Source organism: Drosophila rhopaloa, unplaced genomic scaffold (assembly GCF_018152115.1).
Source record: "Drosophila rhopaloa isolate 14029-0021.01 unplaced genomic scaffold, ASM1815211v1 contig_203, whole genome shotgun sequence".
Classification (NCBI taxonomy): Eukaryota; Metazoa; Arthropoda; class Insecta; order Diptera; family Drosophilidae; genus Drosophila; species Drosophila rhopaloa.
This window is the reverse complement of record NW_025335088.1, coordinates 871,708-891,303: the sequence shown is the minus strand read 5'-3', so window position 1 is coordinate 891,303 and position 19,596 is coordinate 871,708. Positions and strand designations below refer to the sequence as shown.

At 34.6% G+C, this 19,596-nt stretch overlaps 1 protein-coding gene across 6 annotated transcripts in view; it reads left to right on the top strand.

The window, feature by feature from the left end:
- The window catches only part of LOC108053073 (paired box protein Pax-2), a 51,914-nt gene extending 46,937 nt beyond the window's left edge, over window positions 1-4,977 (top strand). For all 6 annotated transcript variants that reach the window (XM_017135644.1, XM_017135641.1, XM_017135642.1 and 3 more), the window contains 2 exons: window positions 1,531-1,638; window positions 2,548-4,977. In XM_017135644.1, the coding sequence (XP_016991133.1) occupies window positions 1,531-1,638; window positions 2,548-2,711 (272 nt within the window). In that variant the 3' untranslated portion in view covers window positions 2,712-4,977. The remainder of the gene's footprint in view (window positions 1-1,530; window positions 1,639-2,547) is intronic.
- Window positions 4,978-19,596: the final 14,619 nt, after the last annotated feature.

Here is a 19,596-nt window from a genome sequence, read left to right as displayed (position 1 = left end):
ATACTAATAACTTTGTGCAGGCAAATTTGGTCCATTGTTTGGTTTTTTATAAGAGATAAATTAATGAAGTCACTTGTATTTAACCAAAAATTAATGTTTATATAAAATTATATAGTTATCAGCATATTAGACAAATAAACAAGAAAGAACGCTATAGTCGAGTGCCTCGACTATTAGATACCCGTTACTCAGCTAAACAATTGCAACTGTGTACAATGTAAATACATACATATGTATATGCTTACATACATACACACATACGCCATTGTTTGACTCAGACCTCCAATTTGGCTGACTTGATTTGATTTAAATAGTTCTTGGGATATAGTTCGGTATTGACAAATGAAAACCATTGCAATTTCCTTTAAAAGAAATCCTTATCGAGAATTAAAGTTGACTCTGTTGAGCACCTTGGCCAGCTGTTCCAAAGTCATCCGTTAGATGGCGCTACCACGGGCCATGAAAGGCGGAAATGTAGGCGCTAGCCAGGCTTAAGCGTTTAATGGGTTTTTGGGCGTTAGAGTGGGCGTGGCAAACTTTTATTAGGCCAATCGATATTTATTGACGAAACAAATACATATCAATTAAAATTTTCATAATATCATCAAAACTGTGATGGGAAAACAGTGCGATTAAGTTGAGTTTGTCTAAAATACTTGATATCGCGTAAATATCGTGGACAACTATTATTTTTATTATTGGGAGAGAAATTTTGAATTCATTGCGGCTTTGCGTTTTACGAAACTTTTTTTGTCGTCATTTCTGAGAGTCACAACCTAAACATTTGGAAATATTATTCAATATTAGCTATGTACATTCCTATCACCATATGTGAGGTGAACACTTCCAACACTTCGGCAAGTTTATATACCCTTTTCGATACTTAAAAAAAATAAAGCTCAATTAATTTTCCGATAAATCCGATCCCATCTACGGCAGCTACATCTCGGAGTATATGAGTATGTATGAAGAAACAACGAAGTCATTATTTTATTTCCTTTTTCCGGATGGTTTTTATATGATGTAGAAGGCCGATCCTTACTACTACTTGCAAAAGATTCAAGATTTATTGCAAAGGTTCAACCAAATAGCTTTATTTGAGTGGAACTAGTTTGCGTTGAATGTTGCTCATTACGAGGTCTCTAAAGTGATTTGTGGGGTTTGTAGTCGGCCTGGACGTTCATACCGACGGACAGACAGACAGACGGACATGACTTAATCGTCTCGGCTCCTTCTATCCTTCTACCTGTTACTTATACTTTCCAACGAATACATAATACTCTTCGAGTAACAGGTATAATACGTTTAACCCTAGAGCAATAAAGGTTTGATTATACAAGTATTACAAGTTTCGATTAAAAAAATTTGCAAAGAATGGAAATTATTTTTAAATACTTTTTCAGCTTTTAATTTTAATATATTTACCATTATTTTACAAACCTATAATTTAAGTTTATTTTAGTTAGTAATAGTTAAACAATAATCAAAAAAATATTAGTTGTCTCATTTACAAGTTTCTTTTACTTGCAGGTTGTAGCTCAGTGGTACCCAGCACAGATTACGCCTATAACCCCGCCTATACACAATATGGTGGTGCATATGGATCCTATAGTTATGGAGCTGGGGGAGGCTTGATAAGTAAGTAGTAAAAAATAGTAATTACTTGAGTTGTTTCGTAATGTTTTATTAATTATTGTATTTATTTGCAAAAAAGTAACTACTGCTACTTAGGCTGCAGAAAGCCTAGTACTCAGATCGACAAACGAGTACGCTAGCGTAAAAACTTTAATCTTTCCAGTGTGACAAAAATTTCGAGAGTTCATCAGAATTAAGCGTGCTACGGTCGTACTGTCAGTCAGTTGGGTTTGTTGACAACCAGTTACAATTCAAATATCGTATTTGCGGGAAAGAGCCTTTAAAAGATTTTATCAACTACCTTTATCAACTACTAGCAGACAAAACTGCCCCTGTACAAAGAAATTAAAAAACAATACAATTTAAATTTAACAGTTGTTTTTTTTATTTACTGATAATTATTTGCTAATTTGAAGTTTTTAGCTGCACTTTTATTGTGTCTTTTCGTAAATTTTTACCTAAGAAACATTTTGCTCTGACAAGAGGCACCCCAGATAGTAAAAATGTTATTTTGTCCTCACATGTAAACTCCTGCAATCGACTTTTGCGGGTTTTTTGTTTTTTTCCCTCCATTTTTTAAAATGTTCAGTGAGAAACGCACGCCAAAAGATTAATCGGGCGGATCGGGCAACTATATCATATAGCTCCCATAGAAACAATCGGAAATAAATTTAAAAAAAATATAACTTTGTTGTTTTTAATTTTTGGCGAAGTTTGCTCTTCGACTCTTTTGGTGATGCTGATCAAGAATATATATACTTTATAGGGTCGGAAACGCTTCCTTCTACCTGTTACATACTTTTGCACGAATACAATATACCCTTTTACTCTACGAGTAACGGGTATAAAAATCTACATATAACGTATAAAATTACAATATTGACGGCTATATGTATTTTTTTTTTTTTTCAGACTCTTCCTACTACTACGAGAGCGGACAAGCTCAGACGGCACTAACACAAGACCTCCGTTCACCTTTAGCTGCAACACGAGCGAACTCTCTAGCATCTGCTGCTTCACCAGGTAGCGGAAGTGCGTGCACAAAATCCGAATCCTCAGACATTTTTCTTGTTTAAACTACATTTAAAACAAGGGGAAAGTAGCGCAAAACAAACTTTCGATAACACACCAAAAACCGGACAGATTAAAATACGCGTGAATCACATTTATGCGCCCTATTCATATATACTCAAGTATTTACTTCATTATTTATTGATTAGATTATTTTCTTTCTTTTCGAACTGTTTGATTACTTTTTAAAGAGTTTTAAATTATTTTTAAATGCATTTGACTTTTTTTTTGTTTGTTGCAATACCCCCATTTGCTGTAAAACCACCACCAATATCTAAAATCGACTAAAATGTTTGATCAAATGAAAGTTATAATGGAAAGAATCAAACAATACCAAGTCTCAAATAACCAAAAATGTATGATCAAATGAAAGTTCTAATGGAAAGATGGTTTATAGTTTACAATATGTTAACGTTTGCAATAATAATAAGAGAAGTAAACTACAACATTGTTTAAATGATTCTTTGCTTTCCGTTTAATAATAAGAACGGGTTCTTGCAATAATTAGTAAGCAAAGAAAAAACTCGAACACATAATCTGAAAGTTAATAATTGTTTACATATTAACAGACTTAGTAAATGACACAACTTTTTATACAAAATTGCATTTATTGATAAACTTAAGTTATAACTTAGGAGGCTTAAAAATATTTAACAAAAGGTATTGGTCATAACGACTTTCTTTTAAAGTAATAAAATATAAAAAACTACTCACAAACATACGAAACCAAAATGTCCATTAATGCGATAATCAACCAAAAACATTAAAAGAAAAGTTTTAAAAACTTTTAAAATATTTATTTAAACTAATTTTGTTCAAGCGGAAAAAAAACTCTAAAAATTAATGTAAAAATGTATATAATTAAATTAGTTATTTAATTACAACTAATTAGATTAGCTTATAAATGCACCGAGTTTGAAAGTTTTTAAATCTGTGCACATATTTTGCAAAGTGCAGCAAGAAATTCTGAGTACTTCCGAAAACATATTGAGGTGCACTTTCCACCTAACAAGGTTGAGCAGTTAAAATAATTCATACGGCGTTAATCCACTGTATTAAGATTTATTAATTTAAAATCGTACTTCCCTATTTAAAGCTGCAATTGAACTATGATTTTTGTGTAATCCATTATTTTAGTTATCGTAAAATTTGAGAATTTTTCAATTTTAATGACTATTATTTTGCAATATTTCTTTGAACTTATGAACTTTGAGATAGAAAACTTTGACTGTTTAAATAGAATAATAAACTACACAGGCCAAAAGCAATTTATTATTACTTACAAGCTAGTAGTACGTTTATAAGAAGTGTTTGTAAGTGCGAGCAATTGCAATTACCTATACTTACAAATGGAAAAACACAAAAATCAATTGATGTTTCAACCAGGGAATAAAACGTAATCAAAAATGAACTCCGGTTCCGATATCAGTCCCGTAATACTGATTTGGTAAAAGATTCCAATTCGATTTTAAAACCGATTTCTAATGCTACAGCAACCAAATATTTTAATAATTATTTTACAAATATATATATAAGTAACTTTTTAATTACATAGAAAAACATAAATAAAATATATTATTTGTATGTATAGTTGTACTTATTTTTGCAATCTTTTAATTTACAGTTTATCCAACGTAATAAAAAATAAACAAAATTACACCGGTATTATTATTAGAAACGCATAAAAATAATCTTGATAAAAAGGGCAAATAGTTTACATAATATTAAAAGTATTATTGCTATTACTTTGTAAATACATATTTTTTACATTTCCTGTGAAAATATTTATTTTGTAAAACAGTTAAACTTCTCCATTATTTATTTTTCAAGCAGTTCTTATGTTGCCTTCAGTCAAGTACTGAATACCTTTATTTTTTTAAAGAAAATATAAATGTCTGCTGGCTTATAATGACATACTTATGTGTGAATAGACTAAACCAGAACAATTCCTAATTGTATTGTAATTTGTAATATAATAAATATATCTAAAATTCATGTAATATTGTGTCGTGACAGAAACCTCAAGCAAATAATTTAAAACATGTAGAATTCAATAATTTTTCAAACTAATTTTAAGCTTATGTACTCTTAAAAAATATTCTAGGAAACTAGGAAAAAAAATGTTTAATGTAGCTGGATTTGTAGAGCTAGGTATTTAGGCTTAAGCCAGTTTTAAGTTACCGTTTAGAATCAGAAAGCACAAACCAAATACATAAATACGTTTAAATTTAGATATAAATATGTGTGTATCTTAATAAAATGATAAAAGAATTTATATTTTTGAAAACGATATTTTCAGGACCGAGAATTATTTTTTATAAGTCAGGGTTTAAAATCAAATCAAACAAGGAGTGGCGTTTCGCATCAAAAATATATTTTACAAATTTTACATATATAAATGTAATTTTTTACTTTTTGCACATTGACTCCCAGACCACCTAAAACACATCCACGTTCAAATTTCTACGGGGTCTGTTTAAAAAGTCTAATTTCTTTATAGTCCTGACAGCTGGTTTAGACTTGCACAGAGAGAGATAAATGCTATCGAGAGAGTCAATGGTGGCACACACCAGAACAAGATGATCACTTATCACTGATGAATTTCTTACAATAGTTGTAGTGATTGCTAGATAGCTAGATAAGCGTGCACCACAACAACTCGATCAGTGTTTAGTGATACTTCACCAATCAATGAATTTTGCAACCATTGATGCAAAATTTTAAATACCAAGAAAGGAATCTGATTATGCCATAATCAAGATTTAGGTTCCATGAACAATGAAGTTATGTAAATTTTTTCGGCGATCTTCCGTTTGTTCCTATAGCAGGCATATTATATATGCAGAGGGCATTCTGCCCATACCGCTGCCGTCAATTCTGCTCTTCTGCTCGGGTCTCTTGGAAAATATTAACTTAAATATTTATTTATTTAATGATTAGAGCAGACTCGAAAAGAATCCAAATGGATTAGGGAATAAAATTAAATCCGAAAAAAGGGAGTAGCTCCAAAAAATAATGTATTTATACTAACGGATTTTGAATTAATATTAATCAATGAACGGGAGTAATTCCAAAAAATTAAGATTATAATTATTAATGTAAAAATAGTCTTGTCATTATTAAAAATACAAATTATATACAAATATTCAGATTACTTAAAAAACTATCATATTGAGAATACGACATTTTTTCCTCATCAATTAAATAAAAAACAAGAAAGGAAAGCTTACTTCGGGGGGAGCCGAAGTTCAAATACCCTTGCAGAATATTCTGTAAATTATATTCTCCAAAATTATTCATATGATGCATTTTTAACACTCATAAAAATCCCAACTTCCTAACTTTAAAAACACCAAAGTTAAGGCATTTACAATCGTTCAGTTATAAGGCAGCTATAGAATATATAGCCGATCCTTATGAAATTTGATATGTCGGATTGATTGGCCAAAAATAAAACCCATAGAAAATCCCAACTTTCTAACTTTACAAACACCGAAGTTATGGCATTACGGACATGCTTATATCAACTCAGGAGGTGATCCTGATCAAGAATATATATACTTTATAGGGTCGGAGATGTCTCCTTCACTGCGTTGCACACTTTTGACCAAAATTATAATACCCTCTGCAAGGGTATAAAAATGTCGACCGATCAATGGAAACAGATGTTTGAGATAACTGTGCAGACAGCACTTATCCACCAAGCTCAAGTATTCGAAGAACAAATTAAAGAAATCTCTATACAGATAAATGAGTTAAGAGTCACGTTCCCCACCGTAGAGATGTACGAACAAATATCTATAGTACAAGGAATAAAATGCTTTGAACCTTGACGGTAAGCAGGAACAGAATATTTCGTGGCGACAATCCACCACAGTACAACCATTTAAAGGTAGCTCGAAACAACCAGGCCATAGCAATTATAAGAAACAAATACAACGTTGATGTCTCATGATACTGCAGCTGAAACAGTCCTGAATGAAAAATACGGGAGAGACCCACTGCATAACTTTATTTCGGGGTTGAAAAACTCTTTTAAAATGGGAGCAGTGTATTTGGAGCAACCCTTGCAAGGAATGCAGACGACAAATCGGAAAAACTCCCAAATAAGAATACTAATTTGCGGCGTAGCCAGAATTAAAAACAACAATATTTTAGTCCAGAAAATGCCAGCAAAGGCAGCGAAGCTTTTTACATAAAAATCAGAGTAAGCTACCAGAACCAATAGAAGTTGATCCTTTCTCACGGTACCGGCAGACGAAAAATTCCCGTAAGGGATATAAGTATCAGACAAAAAGTAAATATCACAACTTAGGAACAAGAATACACCGACAGTAAAAAAACATGCTCAGGAAAATATTTAGGATCTCGAGCATGACTTACTCCCAACCGAAGATTGTTATTTTTAGAGCAGAGTCCCTGCTATATAACATAAGGGAGAGCAGGGAATTCGACTTCCATTGATACAGGTGCATCGAAAAATTACATAAAACCTTTGCCAGGTCTGGCACACATAAAAAACATGGAGGAACCTTTTATGGTTTCATCCCTTCATGGCTCCACTAAAATGGAAAAATAATGTAAAATAAACATTTTTAGCGAAAACTCGTATTTTTTACTTTTGAAAACCTCAAGGAATTTGATGGTCACGGCATAGATGGTCTAAATCTTTTAAAGAAATGAAATGCTCGAATTGACCTTAGCACCGGTAGGATTGAACATAATTCAGGCTCATAAGAGCTACAATTTGCTAAATACAAAGTTGTCATTTTTATTACTTTAAATATCGATATCTGCATTGCGGTAAGAAATGAATTTAATTTAATAAACACTGGGGCATTCACAGACCCTAATCAGGCCCTCCCGTACAATATAAATACGATTCCGACTATCTGATTCGACGGGGAACCCGTATTTATACCCGTTATTCGTAGAGTAAAAGGGTATATTGTATTCGTGCAAAAGTATGTAACAGCTAGAAGGAAGCGTTTCCGACCCTATAAACTATATATATTCTTGATCAGGGTCACTAGCCGAGTCTATATAGCCATGTCCGTCTGTCCGTCTGTCTGTCCGTCTGTCTGTCTGTCTGTCTGTCCGTATGAACGCTGAGATCTCGGAAACTATAAAAGCTAGAAGATTGGCATTTTGCATGCAGATTCTAGGAGTTCCTACGCAGCGCAAGTTTGTTTCAAAAAGGTGCCACGCCCCCTTTAACGCCCACAATCGCTTATATACGATTTTAAAAATTTAAATATTTCGGAAAAGTAAAAATGCAGTTTTATTGTGTTTATCAATACCTATCGAAATGTAGAAGAAAATTTTCAAATCGGACCATTCGTTAAAAAGTTATGCGTGATCAAAGTTTCTATCTCCATCTCCCTCGCACTCCCTTTACCTTAGTAACGGGTATCTGATAGTCGGGGCACCCGACTATAGCGTTCTCTCTTGTTTCTAATCTATATCCTTACCCAATGATTTTTCAGAGCATCATCAGAAAATCGCGTTCACCTTAGAACAATCTTGTTTTGGTTGTCAATAAAAAAGGCCACGATGAAAGTAGCAACAAGAAAAAACGTCACCCAGTATTTTCCAATGAGCAATCGACAATGTCCTATAGGAACAAATATCAAAGACATGTATTTCGATGACGTCATCCTCTTCTCAAAAAGTAAAGAAGATCACCTTAAGGATATAAACTGCGTTCTCAAAAGCCTTTACGAAGCCGGCATGAGGGTATCTCAGATAAGTTGTTTTCCCTGCTCTCCTTCAAAATGAGCGTAGAATACCTGGGATTCAAAGTGTCATGCGCAGGACTAAAAATTTTCCCAAATAAAGTAAAGGCTATCAAAGCCTTTCAACCACCTACGTCACTTTATAGCCGTATGAATTACTAGGTCTCTTCAGGTATTATAAGTGTTTAATAAAAGGGTTTGCAACAATCGCAAGACCCCTAACTGAGATCAAAAATAGTAAGGTCAGCGCATTTCATTCAATAAAAAATAAAATTGAGATTTCACCTAAACCATTAGTCATTTGAAAGGCTTACAATGGCTTAAATTCTAGCGTCAGAAGACGTGGTTCTATTGTATCCCGATTTTAAAAACATTTTTGATCTAACAACGGACGCATCCGCGCACGGCTGTGGTCGCAGGAAAATCGCCCAATAACTTGGATCTCCAGAACATTTCGCCACCAAGAAGTACGAAAATTAAACATTTATACTTACCATCAAGCGTTGACGTACGTAGTATGCGAAAAGAATACGAATGCCCAAATAAAACGATGGAAATTTTCTATTGCTGACTATAACGCAAACATTTTCTACAAATAGTCGCCGATGCCCTCTCACGACAGAATACAAATCCCTTACAGGACAAAAAGAAAAGATGCTTCGGCTAGCAACGAAGGTAACACCAAATTGTAATGTTTGCCTAGGCATAGTACAGCCGCCACCCCACAAGGCAAACGAATGTCAAACGCCAATCCCCTCTTATTCAGGAAAAATTCTCCATATAGACATATTTCCAACAGATGGAAAACTCTTCCTTACATATATTGATCAATTTTCTAAGTTCGCTATTGTACATCCGATCGCACCAAGGGCTATTGTGGATGTAAAATCCCCAATTTTAAAGATTGTAAACTTTTTCCTAATAAACAAACAATTTTTTTGCAGAAATATCACGGGCAATAATGAACAGCTGAGCCTGCATTTCCTTTACGAGCTAAGCCTGAAAAATCTCCAACACATCGACCGTCATAAAGAAGAATTTCTAGCGAGCCACTTTTAACCAGCGGTATCTATATATATAAAACTGTTCATTGAAAACTAAGAATCAACGCACAGCCTAAACTAATTAAATGACCCTATTAAAATTTTTTACCATTCAATTCTTATAACACTAAACTGATTTGCTAAGATTTATTTTGGCCACAAACATGCCCCCATTTTCTTTCAGTGGCAAAAAACCCCCAATTTCTATAAAAAATTCTGGACGCTAAACGCGTTAATCAATCGATGCGATTTTTGGCCAAAATTTAGTCCTCTACATAATAAAGATTCTATTTAATTTAATATTCGATATTTTAATGTTTACTATTTTTTATCGATCTTTGAAAATCTAAGAATCTTCCTCATTTTTTCCAAACGGCAAAAAAACACTGATCTAAGTCAATTAGCAATATGAAAATTTATCGAGGGAATCCTGATACTTTAAGGATTCATATGGTGGTTTTACTGAAGCTCTAGGTCAATTCTAAAAAAAGTTACATTAGCCTAAAGTAGGAATAATAATTCCAACAAATTATACACAAGCATTGAACACCGAATGCATTCTCTCGCACTGTCTCACTCTCTCTCTCTCTCTCTGACTCTGTGTAGTACAATAATTGTGCGGCGGCTGATCTTGATTTCTTTTTATACCCTTGCAGAGGGTATTATAATTTTGGTCAGAAGCTTGTAACGCAGTGAAGGAGACGTTTCCGACCCCATAAAGTATATATATTCTTGATCAGGATCAATAGGGGAGTCGATATAGCCATGTCCGTCTGTCCGTCTGTTTCAATACCGTTTGCGAGCTCAGTTTAAAAGTTAGCGATCTGAAACTTTCACAGTCGTCCTAAAACATGTGTACGCAGATCAAGTTTGAAAATCGCCCCGATCGGACGTCTATATCCTATAGCTCCCATAGGAACAATAGGGTAAAATCGGTCCAAATTTTATGTTTTTCTGAATATTTCGCGCTGTGTAATCAGAGTAAGGTACCAGAACCAATAGAAGTTGATCCTTTCTCACGGTACCGGCAGACGAAAAATTCCCGTAAGGGATATAAGTATCAGACAAAAAGTAAATATCACAACTTAGGAACAAGAATACACCGACAGTAAAAAAACATGCTCAGGAAAATATTTAGGATCTCGAGCATGACTTACTCCCAACCGAAGATTGTTATTTTTAGAGCAGAGTCCCTGCTATATAACATAAGGGAGAGCAGGGAATTCGACTTCCATTGATACAGGTGCATCGAAAAATTACATAAAACCTTTGCCAGGTCTGGCACACATAAAAAACATGGAGGAACCTTTTATGGTTTCATCCCTTCATGGCTCCACTAAAATGGAAAAATAATGTAAAATAAACATTTTTAGCGAAAACTCGTATTTTTTACTTTTGAAAACCTCAAGGAATTTGATGGTCACGGCATAGATGGTCTAAATCTTTTAAAGAAATGAAATGCTCGAATTGACCTTAGCACCGGTAGGATTGAACATAATTCAGGCTCATAAGAGCTACAATTTGCTAAATACAAAGTTGTCATTTTTATTACTTTAAATATCGATATCTGCATTGCGGTAAGAAATGAATTTAATTTAATAAACACTGGGGCATTCACAGACCCTAATCAGGCCCTCCCGTACAATATAAATACGATTCCGACTATCTGATTCGACGGGGAACCCGTATTTATACCCGTTACTCGTAGAGTAAAAGGGTATATTGTATTCGTGCAAAAGTATGTAACAGCTAAAAGGAAGCGTTTCCGACCCTATAAACTATATATATTCTTGATCAGGGTCACTAGCCGAGTCTATATAGCCATGTCCGTCTGTCCGTCTGTCTGTCCGTCTGTCTGTCTGTCTGTCTGTCCGTATGAACGCTGAGATCTCGGAAACTATAAAAGCTAGAAGATTGGCATTTTGCATGCAGATTCTAGGAGTTCCTACGCAGCGCAAGTTTGTTTCAAAAAGGTGCCACGCCCCCTTTAACGCCCACAATCGCTTATATACGATTTTAAAAATTTAAATATTTCGGAAAAGTAAAAATGCAGTTTTATTGTGTTTATCAATACCTATCGAAATGTAGAAGAAAATTTTCAAATCGGACCATTCGTTAAAAAGTTATGCGTGATCAAAGTTTCTATCTCCATCTCCCTCGCACTCCCTTTACCTTAGTAACGGGTATCTGATAGTCGGGGCACCCGACTATAGCGTTCTCTCTTGTTTCTAATCTATATCCTTACCCAATGATTTTTCAGAGCATCATCAGAAAATCGCGTTCACCTTAGAACAATCTTGTTTTGGTTGTCAATAAAAAAGGCCACGATGAAAGTAGCAACAAGAAAAAACGTCACCCAGTATTTTCCAATGAGCAATCGACAATGTCCTATAGGAACAAATATCAAAGACATGTATTTCGATGACGTCATCCTCTTCTCAAAAAGTAAAGAAGATCACCTTAAGGATATAAACTGCGTTCTCAAAAGCCTTTACGAAGCCGGCATGAGGGTATCTCAGATAAGTTGTTTTCCCTGCTCTCCTTCAAAATGAGCGTAGAATACCTGGGATTCAAAGTGTCATGCGCAGGACTAAAAATTTTCCCAAATAAAGTAAAGGCTATCAAAGCCTTTCAACCACCTACGTCACTTTATAGCCGTATGAATTACTAGGTCTCTTCAGGTATTATAAGTGTTTAATAAAAGGGTTTGCAACAATCGCAAGACCCCTAACTGAGATCAAAAATAGTAAGGTCAGCGCATTTCATTCAATAAAAAATAAAATTGAGATTTCACCTAAACCATTAGTCATTTGAAAGGCTTACAATGGCTTAAATTCTAGCGTCAGAAGACGTGGTTCTATTGTATCCCGATTTTAAAAACATTTTTGATCTAACAACGGACGCATCCGTGCACGGCTGTGGTCGCAGGAAAATCGCCCAATAACTTGGATCTCCAGAACATTTCGCCACCAAGAAGTACGAAAATTAAACATTTATACTTACCATCAAGCGTTGACGTACGTAGTATGCGAAAAGAATACGAATGCCCAAATAAAACGATGGAAATTTTCTATTGCTGACTATAACGCAAACATTTTCTACAAATAGTCGCCGATGCCCTCTCACGACAGAATACAAATCCCTTACAGGACAAAAAGAAAAGATGCTTCGGCTAGCAACGAAGGTAACACCAAATTGTAATGTTTGCCTAGGCATAGTACAGCCGCCACCCCACAAGGCAAACGAATGTCAAACGCCAATCCCCTCTTATTCAGGAAAAATTCTCCATATAGACATATTTCCAACAGATGGAAAACTCTTCCTTACATATATTGATCAATTTTCTAAGTTCGCTATTGTACATCCGATCGCACCAAGGGCTATTGTGGATGTAAAATCCCCAATTTTAAAGATTGTAAACTTTTTCCTAATAAACAAACAATTTTTTTGCAGAAATATCACGGGCAATAATGAACAGCTGAGCCTGCATTTCCTTTACGAGCTAAGCCTGAAAAATCTCCAACACATCGACCGTCATAAAGAAGAATTTCTAGCGAGCCACTTTTAACCAGCGGTATCTATATATATAAAACTGTTCATTGAAAACTAAGAATCAACGCACAGCCTAAACTAATTAAATGACCCTATTAAAATTTTTTACCATTCAATTCTTATAACACTAAACTGATTTGCTAAGATTTATTTTGGCCACAAACATGCCCCCATTTTCTTTTAGTGGCAAAAAAAAAACCCCAATTTCTATAAAAAATTCTGGACGCTAAACGCGTTAATCAATCGATGCGATTTTTGGCCAAAATTTAGTCCTCTACATAATAAAGATTCTATTTAATTTAATATTCGATATTTTAATGTTTACTATTTTTTATCGATCTTTGAAAATCTAAGAATCTTCCTCATTTTTTCCAAACGGCAAAAAAACACTGATCTAAGTCAATTAGCAATATGAAAATTTATCGAGGGAATCCTGATACTTTAAGGATTCATATGGTGGTTTTACTGAAGCTCTAGGTCAATTCTAAAAAAAGTTACATTAGCCTAAAGTAGGAATAATAATTCCAACAAATTATACACAAGCATTGAACACCGAATGCATTCTCTCGCACTGTCTCACTCTCTCTCTCTCTCTGACTCTGTGTAGTACAATAATTGTGCGGCGGCTGATCTTGATTTCTTTTTATACCCTTGCAGAGGGTATTATAATTTTGGTCAGAAGCTTGTAACGCAGTGAAGGAGACGTTTCCGACCCCATAAAGTATATATATTCTTGATCAGGATCAATAGGGGAGTCGATATAGCCATGTCCGTCTGTCCGTCTGTTTCAATACCGTTTGCGAGCTCAGTTTAAAAGTTAGCGATCTGAAACTTTCACAGTCGTCCTAAAACATGTGTACGCAGATCAAGTTTGAAAATCGCCCCGATCGGACGTCTATATCCTATAGCTCCCATAGGAACAATAGGGTAAAATCGGTCCAAATTTTATGTTTTTCTGAATATTTCGCGCTGTGTAAAAGCTATTGCTATAAATTTTTTCAAATCGTATTTTTTTATGCATTCCTTAATCAAGGTAAAAGCTGATCGGACGTCTATATCCTACAGCTCCCATAGGAACAACAGTGTGAAATCGGTCCAAATTTGTTGGTTTTCTGAATTTTTCCCGTAGTGTGTAAGCTACTGACATAAATTTTTCCAAGTCTTATTTATTTACGCATATCTTGATTAGGGTAAAAGCGTTTGCCGATCGGACGTCTATTTCTTATAGCTTCCGTAGGAAAAATAGTTAAAAGCTGCGAAAGTATCCCTTTTTTTCTATTTTTATATGACATTTTTGCAGTATAAAAGCAATTGACATCAAACGACGCAAATCTGGTTTATTTATGTATACCTTATTCCTTTCGCTACTTTTTCAGTTTTAGCAATTTCGGCAAAGTCTTCAAGGGTATTAAAACTTCGGCTTGCCGAAGTTAGCTTCTGTCCTCGTTAAAACTTAAAATTAAAAACTTAAAACTGAATTAAAATCTATATATAGAAAACCAAGAATCAACGCACAGCCTAAACTAATTAAATGACCCTATTAAAATTTTTTTACCATTCAATTCTTATAACACTAAACTGATTTGCTATGATTTATTTTGGCCACAAACATGCCCCCATTTTCTTCCAGTGGCAAAAAACCCCCAATTTCTATAAAAAAAAATCTGGACGCTAAACGCGTTAATCAATCGATGCGAATTTTGGCCAAAATTTAGTCCTCTACATAATAAAGTTTCTATTTAATTTAATATTCGATATTTTAATGTTTACTATTTTTTATCGATCTTGGAAAATCTAAGAATCTTCCTCATTTTTTCCAAACGGCAAAAAAACACTGATCTAAGTCAATTAGCAATATGAAAATTAATCGAGGGAATCCTGATACCTTAAGGATTCAAATGGTGGTTTTACTGAAGCTCTAGGTCAATTCTAAAAAAAGTTACATTAGCCTAAAGTAGGAATAATAATTCCAACAAATTATACACAAGCATTGAACACCGAATGCATTCTCTCGCACTGTCTCACTCTCTCTCTCTCTCTCTGACTCTGTGTAGTACAATAATTGTGCGGCGGCTGATCTTGATTTCTTTTTAAAACTTAAAATTAAAAACTTAAAACTGAATTAAAATCTATATATATAAAACTGTTCATTGAAAACCAAGAATCAACGCACAGCCTAAACTAATTAAATGACCCTATTAAAATTTTTTACCATTCAATTCTTATAACACTAAACTGATTTGCTAAGATTTATTTTGGCCACAAACATGCCCCCATTTTCTTCCAGTGGCAAAAAACCCCCAATTTCTATAAAAACAAGAAAGGAAAGCTAACTTCGGGCGGAGCCGAAGTTGAAATACCCTTGCAGAATATTCTGCAAATTATATTCTCCAAAATTATTCATATGATGCATTTTTAATACTCATACAAAATCCCACCTTCCTAACTTTAAAAACACCAAAGTTATTTCATTTCCGATCAATCAGTTATATGGCAGCTATAGGATATAGTCGGCCGATCCTTATGAAATTTAATATGTCGAATTGATTGGGCAAAAATAAAACCCATAGAAAATCCCAACTTCCTAACTTTACAAACACCAAAGTTATGGCATTTCCGATTAATCAGTTATATGGCAGCTATAAGATATAGTCGGCCGATCCTTATAAAATTTGGTAGGTCGGATTGATTGGCCAAATATAAAACCCATAGAAAATTCCAACTTCCTAACTTTACAAACACCAAAGTTATGGCATTGCCGATCAATCAGTTATATGGCAGCTATAAGATATAGTCGGCCGATTCTCATGAAATTCGGTACGTCGGATTGATTGGCCAAATATAGAACCCACAGAAAGTCCCAACTTCCAAACTTAACAAACAGCAGAGTTATGGCATTTCCGATCAATCAGTTATATGGCAGCTATAGGATATAGTCGGCCGATCTCGGCCGTTCCGACTTATATACTGCGTGCAAAGGAAAGAAGGGTGTGTGCAAAGTTTCAACTCGATAGCTTTGAAACTGAGAGACTAGTTTGCGTAGAAACAGACAGACGGACAGACGGACAGACGGACAGACGGACATGGCTATATCAACTCAGGAGGTGATCCTGATCAAGAATATATATACTTTATAGGGTCGGAGATGTCTCCTTCACTGCGTTGCACACTTTTGACCAAAATTAAAATACCCTCTGCAAGGGTATAAAAATCTGGACGCTAAACGCGTTAATCAATCGATGCGAATTTTGGCCAAAATTTAGTCCTCTACATAATAAAGTTTCTATTTAATTTAATATTCGATATTTTAATGTTTACTATTTTTTATCGATCTTGGAAAATCTAAGAATCTTCCTCATTTTTTCCAAACGGCAAAAAAACACTGATCTAAGTCAATTAGCAATATGAAAATTAATCGAGGGAATCCTGATACCTTAAGGATTCAAATGGTGGTTTTACTGAAGCTCTAGGTCAATTCTAAAAAAAGTTACATTAGCCTAAAGTAGGAATAATAATTCCAACAAATTATACACAAGCATTGAACACCGAATGCATTCTCTCGCACTGTCTCACTCTCTCTCTCTCTCTCTGACTCTGTGTAGTACAATAATTGTGCGGCGGCTGATCTTGATTTCTTTTTAAAACTTAAAATTAAAAACTTAAAACTGAATTAAAATCTATATATATAAAACTGTTCATTGAAAACCAAGAATCAACGCACAGCCTAAACTAATTAAATGACCCTATTAAAATTTTTTACCATTCAATTCTTATAACACTAAACTGATTTGCTAAGATTTATTTTGGCCACAAACATGCCCCCATTTTCTTCCAGTGGCAAAAAAACCCCAATTTCTATAAAAACAAGAAAGGAAAGCTAACTTCGGGCGGAGCCGAAGTTGAAATACCCTTGCAGAATATTCTGCAAATTATATTCTCCAAAATTATTCATATGATGCATTTTTAATACTCATACAAAATCCCACCTTCCTAACTTTAAAAACACCAAAGTTATTTCATTTCCGATCAATCAGTTATATGGCAGCTATAGGATATAGTCGGCCGATCCTTATGAAATTTAATATGTCGAATTGATTGGGCAAAAATAAAACCCATAGAAAATCCCAACTTCCTAACTTTACAAACACCAAAGTTATGGCATTTCCGATTAATCAGTTATATGGCAGCTATAAGATATAGTCGGCCGATCCTTATAAAATTTGGTAGGTCGGATTGATTGGCCAAATATAAAACCCATAGAAAATTCCAACTTCCTAACTTTACAAACACCAAAGTTATGGCATTGCCGATCAATCAGTTATATGGCAGCTATAAGATATAGTCGGCCGATTCTCATGAAATTCGGTACGTCGGATTGATTGGCCAAATATAGAACCCACAGAAAGTCCCAACTTCCTAACTTAACAAACAGCAGAGTTATGACATTTCCGATCAATCAGTTATATGGCAGCTATAGGATATAGTCGGCCGATCTCGGCCGTTCCGACTTATATACTGCGTGCAAAGGAAAGAAGGGTGTGTGCAAAGTTTCAACTCGATAGCTTTAAAACTGAGAGACTAGTTTGCGTAGAAACAGACAGACGGACAGACGGACATGGCTATATCAACTCAGGAGGTGATCCTGATCAAGAATATATATACTTTATAGGGTCGGAGATGTCTCCTTCACTGCGTTGCACACTTTTGACCAAAATTATAATACCCTCTGCAAGGGTATAAAAATCTGGACGCTAAACGCGTTAATCAATCTACATAATAAAGTTTCTATTTAATTTAATATTCGATATTTTAATGTTTACTATTTTTTATCGATCTTTGAAAATCTAAGAATCTTCCTCATTTTTTCCAAACGGCAAAAAAACACTGATCTAAGTCAATTAGCAATATGAAAATTAATCGAGGGAATCCTGATACTTTAAGGATTCAAATGGTGGTTTTACTGAAGCTCTAGGTCAATTCTAAAAAAAGTTACATTAGCCTAAAGTAGGAATAATAATTCCAACAAATTATACACAAGCATTGAACACCGAATGCATTCTCTCGCTTTGTCTCACTCTCTCTCTCTCTCTCTCTGATTCTGTGTAGTACAATAATTGTGCGGCGGCTGATCTTGATCTCTTTTTATACCCTTGCAGAAGGTATTATAATTTTGGTCAAAAGTGTGCAACGCAGTGAAGGAGACATCTCCGACCCTATAAAGTATATATATTCTTGATCAGGATCACCTCCTGAGTTGATATAGCCATGTCCGTCTGTCAGTCGGAACGGCCGGGATCGGCCGACTATATCCTATAGCTGCCATATAACTGATTGATCGGAAATGCCATAACTCTGCTGTTTGTTAAGTTAGGAAGTTGGGACTTTCTGTGGGTTCTATATTTGGCCAATCAATGCGACGTACCAAATTTCATAAGGATCAGCCGACTATATCCTATAGCTGCTATATAACTGATTGATCGGAAATGCCATAACTTTGGTGTTTGTAAAGTTAGGAAGTTGGGATTTTCTATGGGTTTTATTTTTGCCCAATCAATTCGACATATTAAATTTCATAAGGATCGGCCGACTATATCCTATAGCTGCCATATAACTGATTGATCGGAAATGAAATAACTTTGGTGTTTTTAAAGTTAGGAAGGTGGGATTTTTTATGAGTATTAAAAATGCATCATATGAATAATTTTGGAGAATATAATTTGCAGAATATTCTGCAAGGGTATTTCAACTTCGGCTCCGCCCGAAGTTAGCTTTTCTTTCTTGTTAAAACTTAAAATTAAAAACTTAAAACTGAATTAAACTTAACAATAAATTAACAATAAATTAAAATTAAATTATACCAGCAACACACACGAATAAACCCTGTCAAAGCGTTCAAGCCGCTGGGCTTTGTGAAAAGGGCAGGGGGCAGTCATCATCTCTATATATAAAGCTATCAGTAAGAAAACTGGGAATCAACGCACAGCCAAAACCACTGGTTAACAATATTAATATGCATTTTTATTACATTCTAATAACTTTAAACTGATTTGCTAAGATTTATTGGGGCTCCCCAAGTGGCCCCAATCGATTCCAATTGGAAAAAAGGTCAATTTTCCTTTCAAAAATTCTGGACGCTAAACCGTTTTAGCAATCGAATCCGTGTTTTCGCCTAAAAAAAGGTTAAGACATTATAAATGTTTAAAAAATTTGACCGCTTAGATTTAAGGCTTTTTACTATTTTTAACACCCGTTCTGAAATTACAATTTAGCCAAAAATATCTTCAAACGTCGAAAAATGGCACTTCTAAACTGAGTATCAAAAATTCCTTCGGTAAAGTTTTTCCTTAAGCTTTAACGATTCATTTGATGGTTTCACCAAAGCTCTAGCTATCTTCTAAACAAAGAAACTAAGCAAAAAGTCGATCTTTTATCGAGTTTAAGTGTCTCCATAAGCATCATACGTTTTCTGCCTGCATATTGCTATCTCTCTCTGCATTTTCATACAAATTGTCAACAAATGATTCCATCTCCCTCCCTCTCTCTCTGCCTTGCATTTCCGT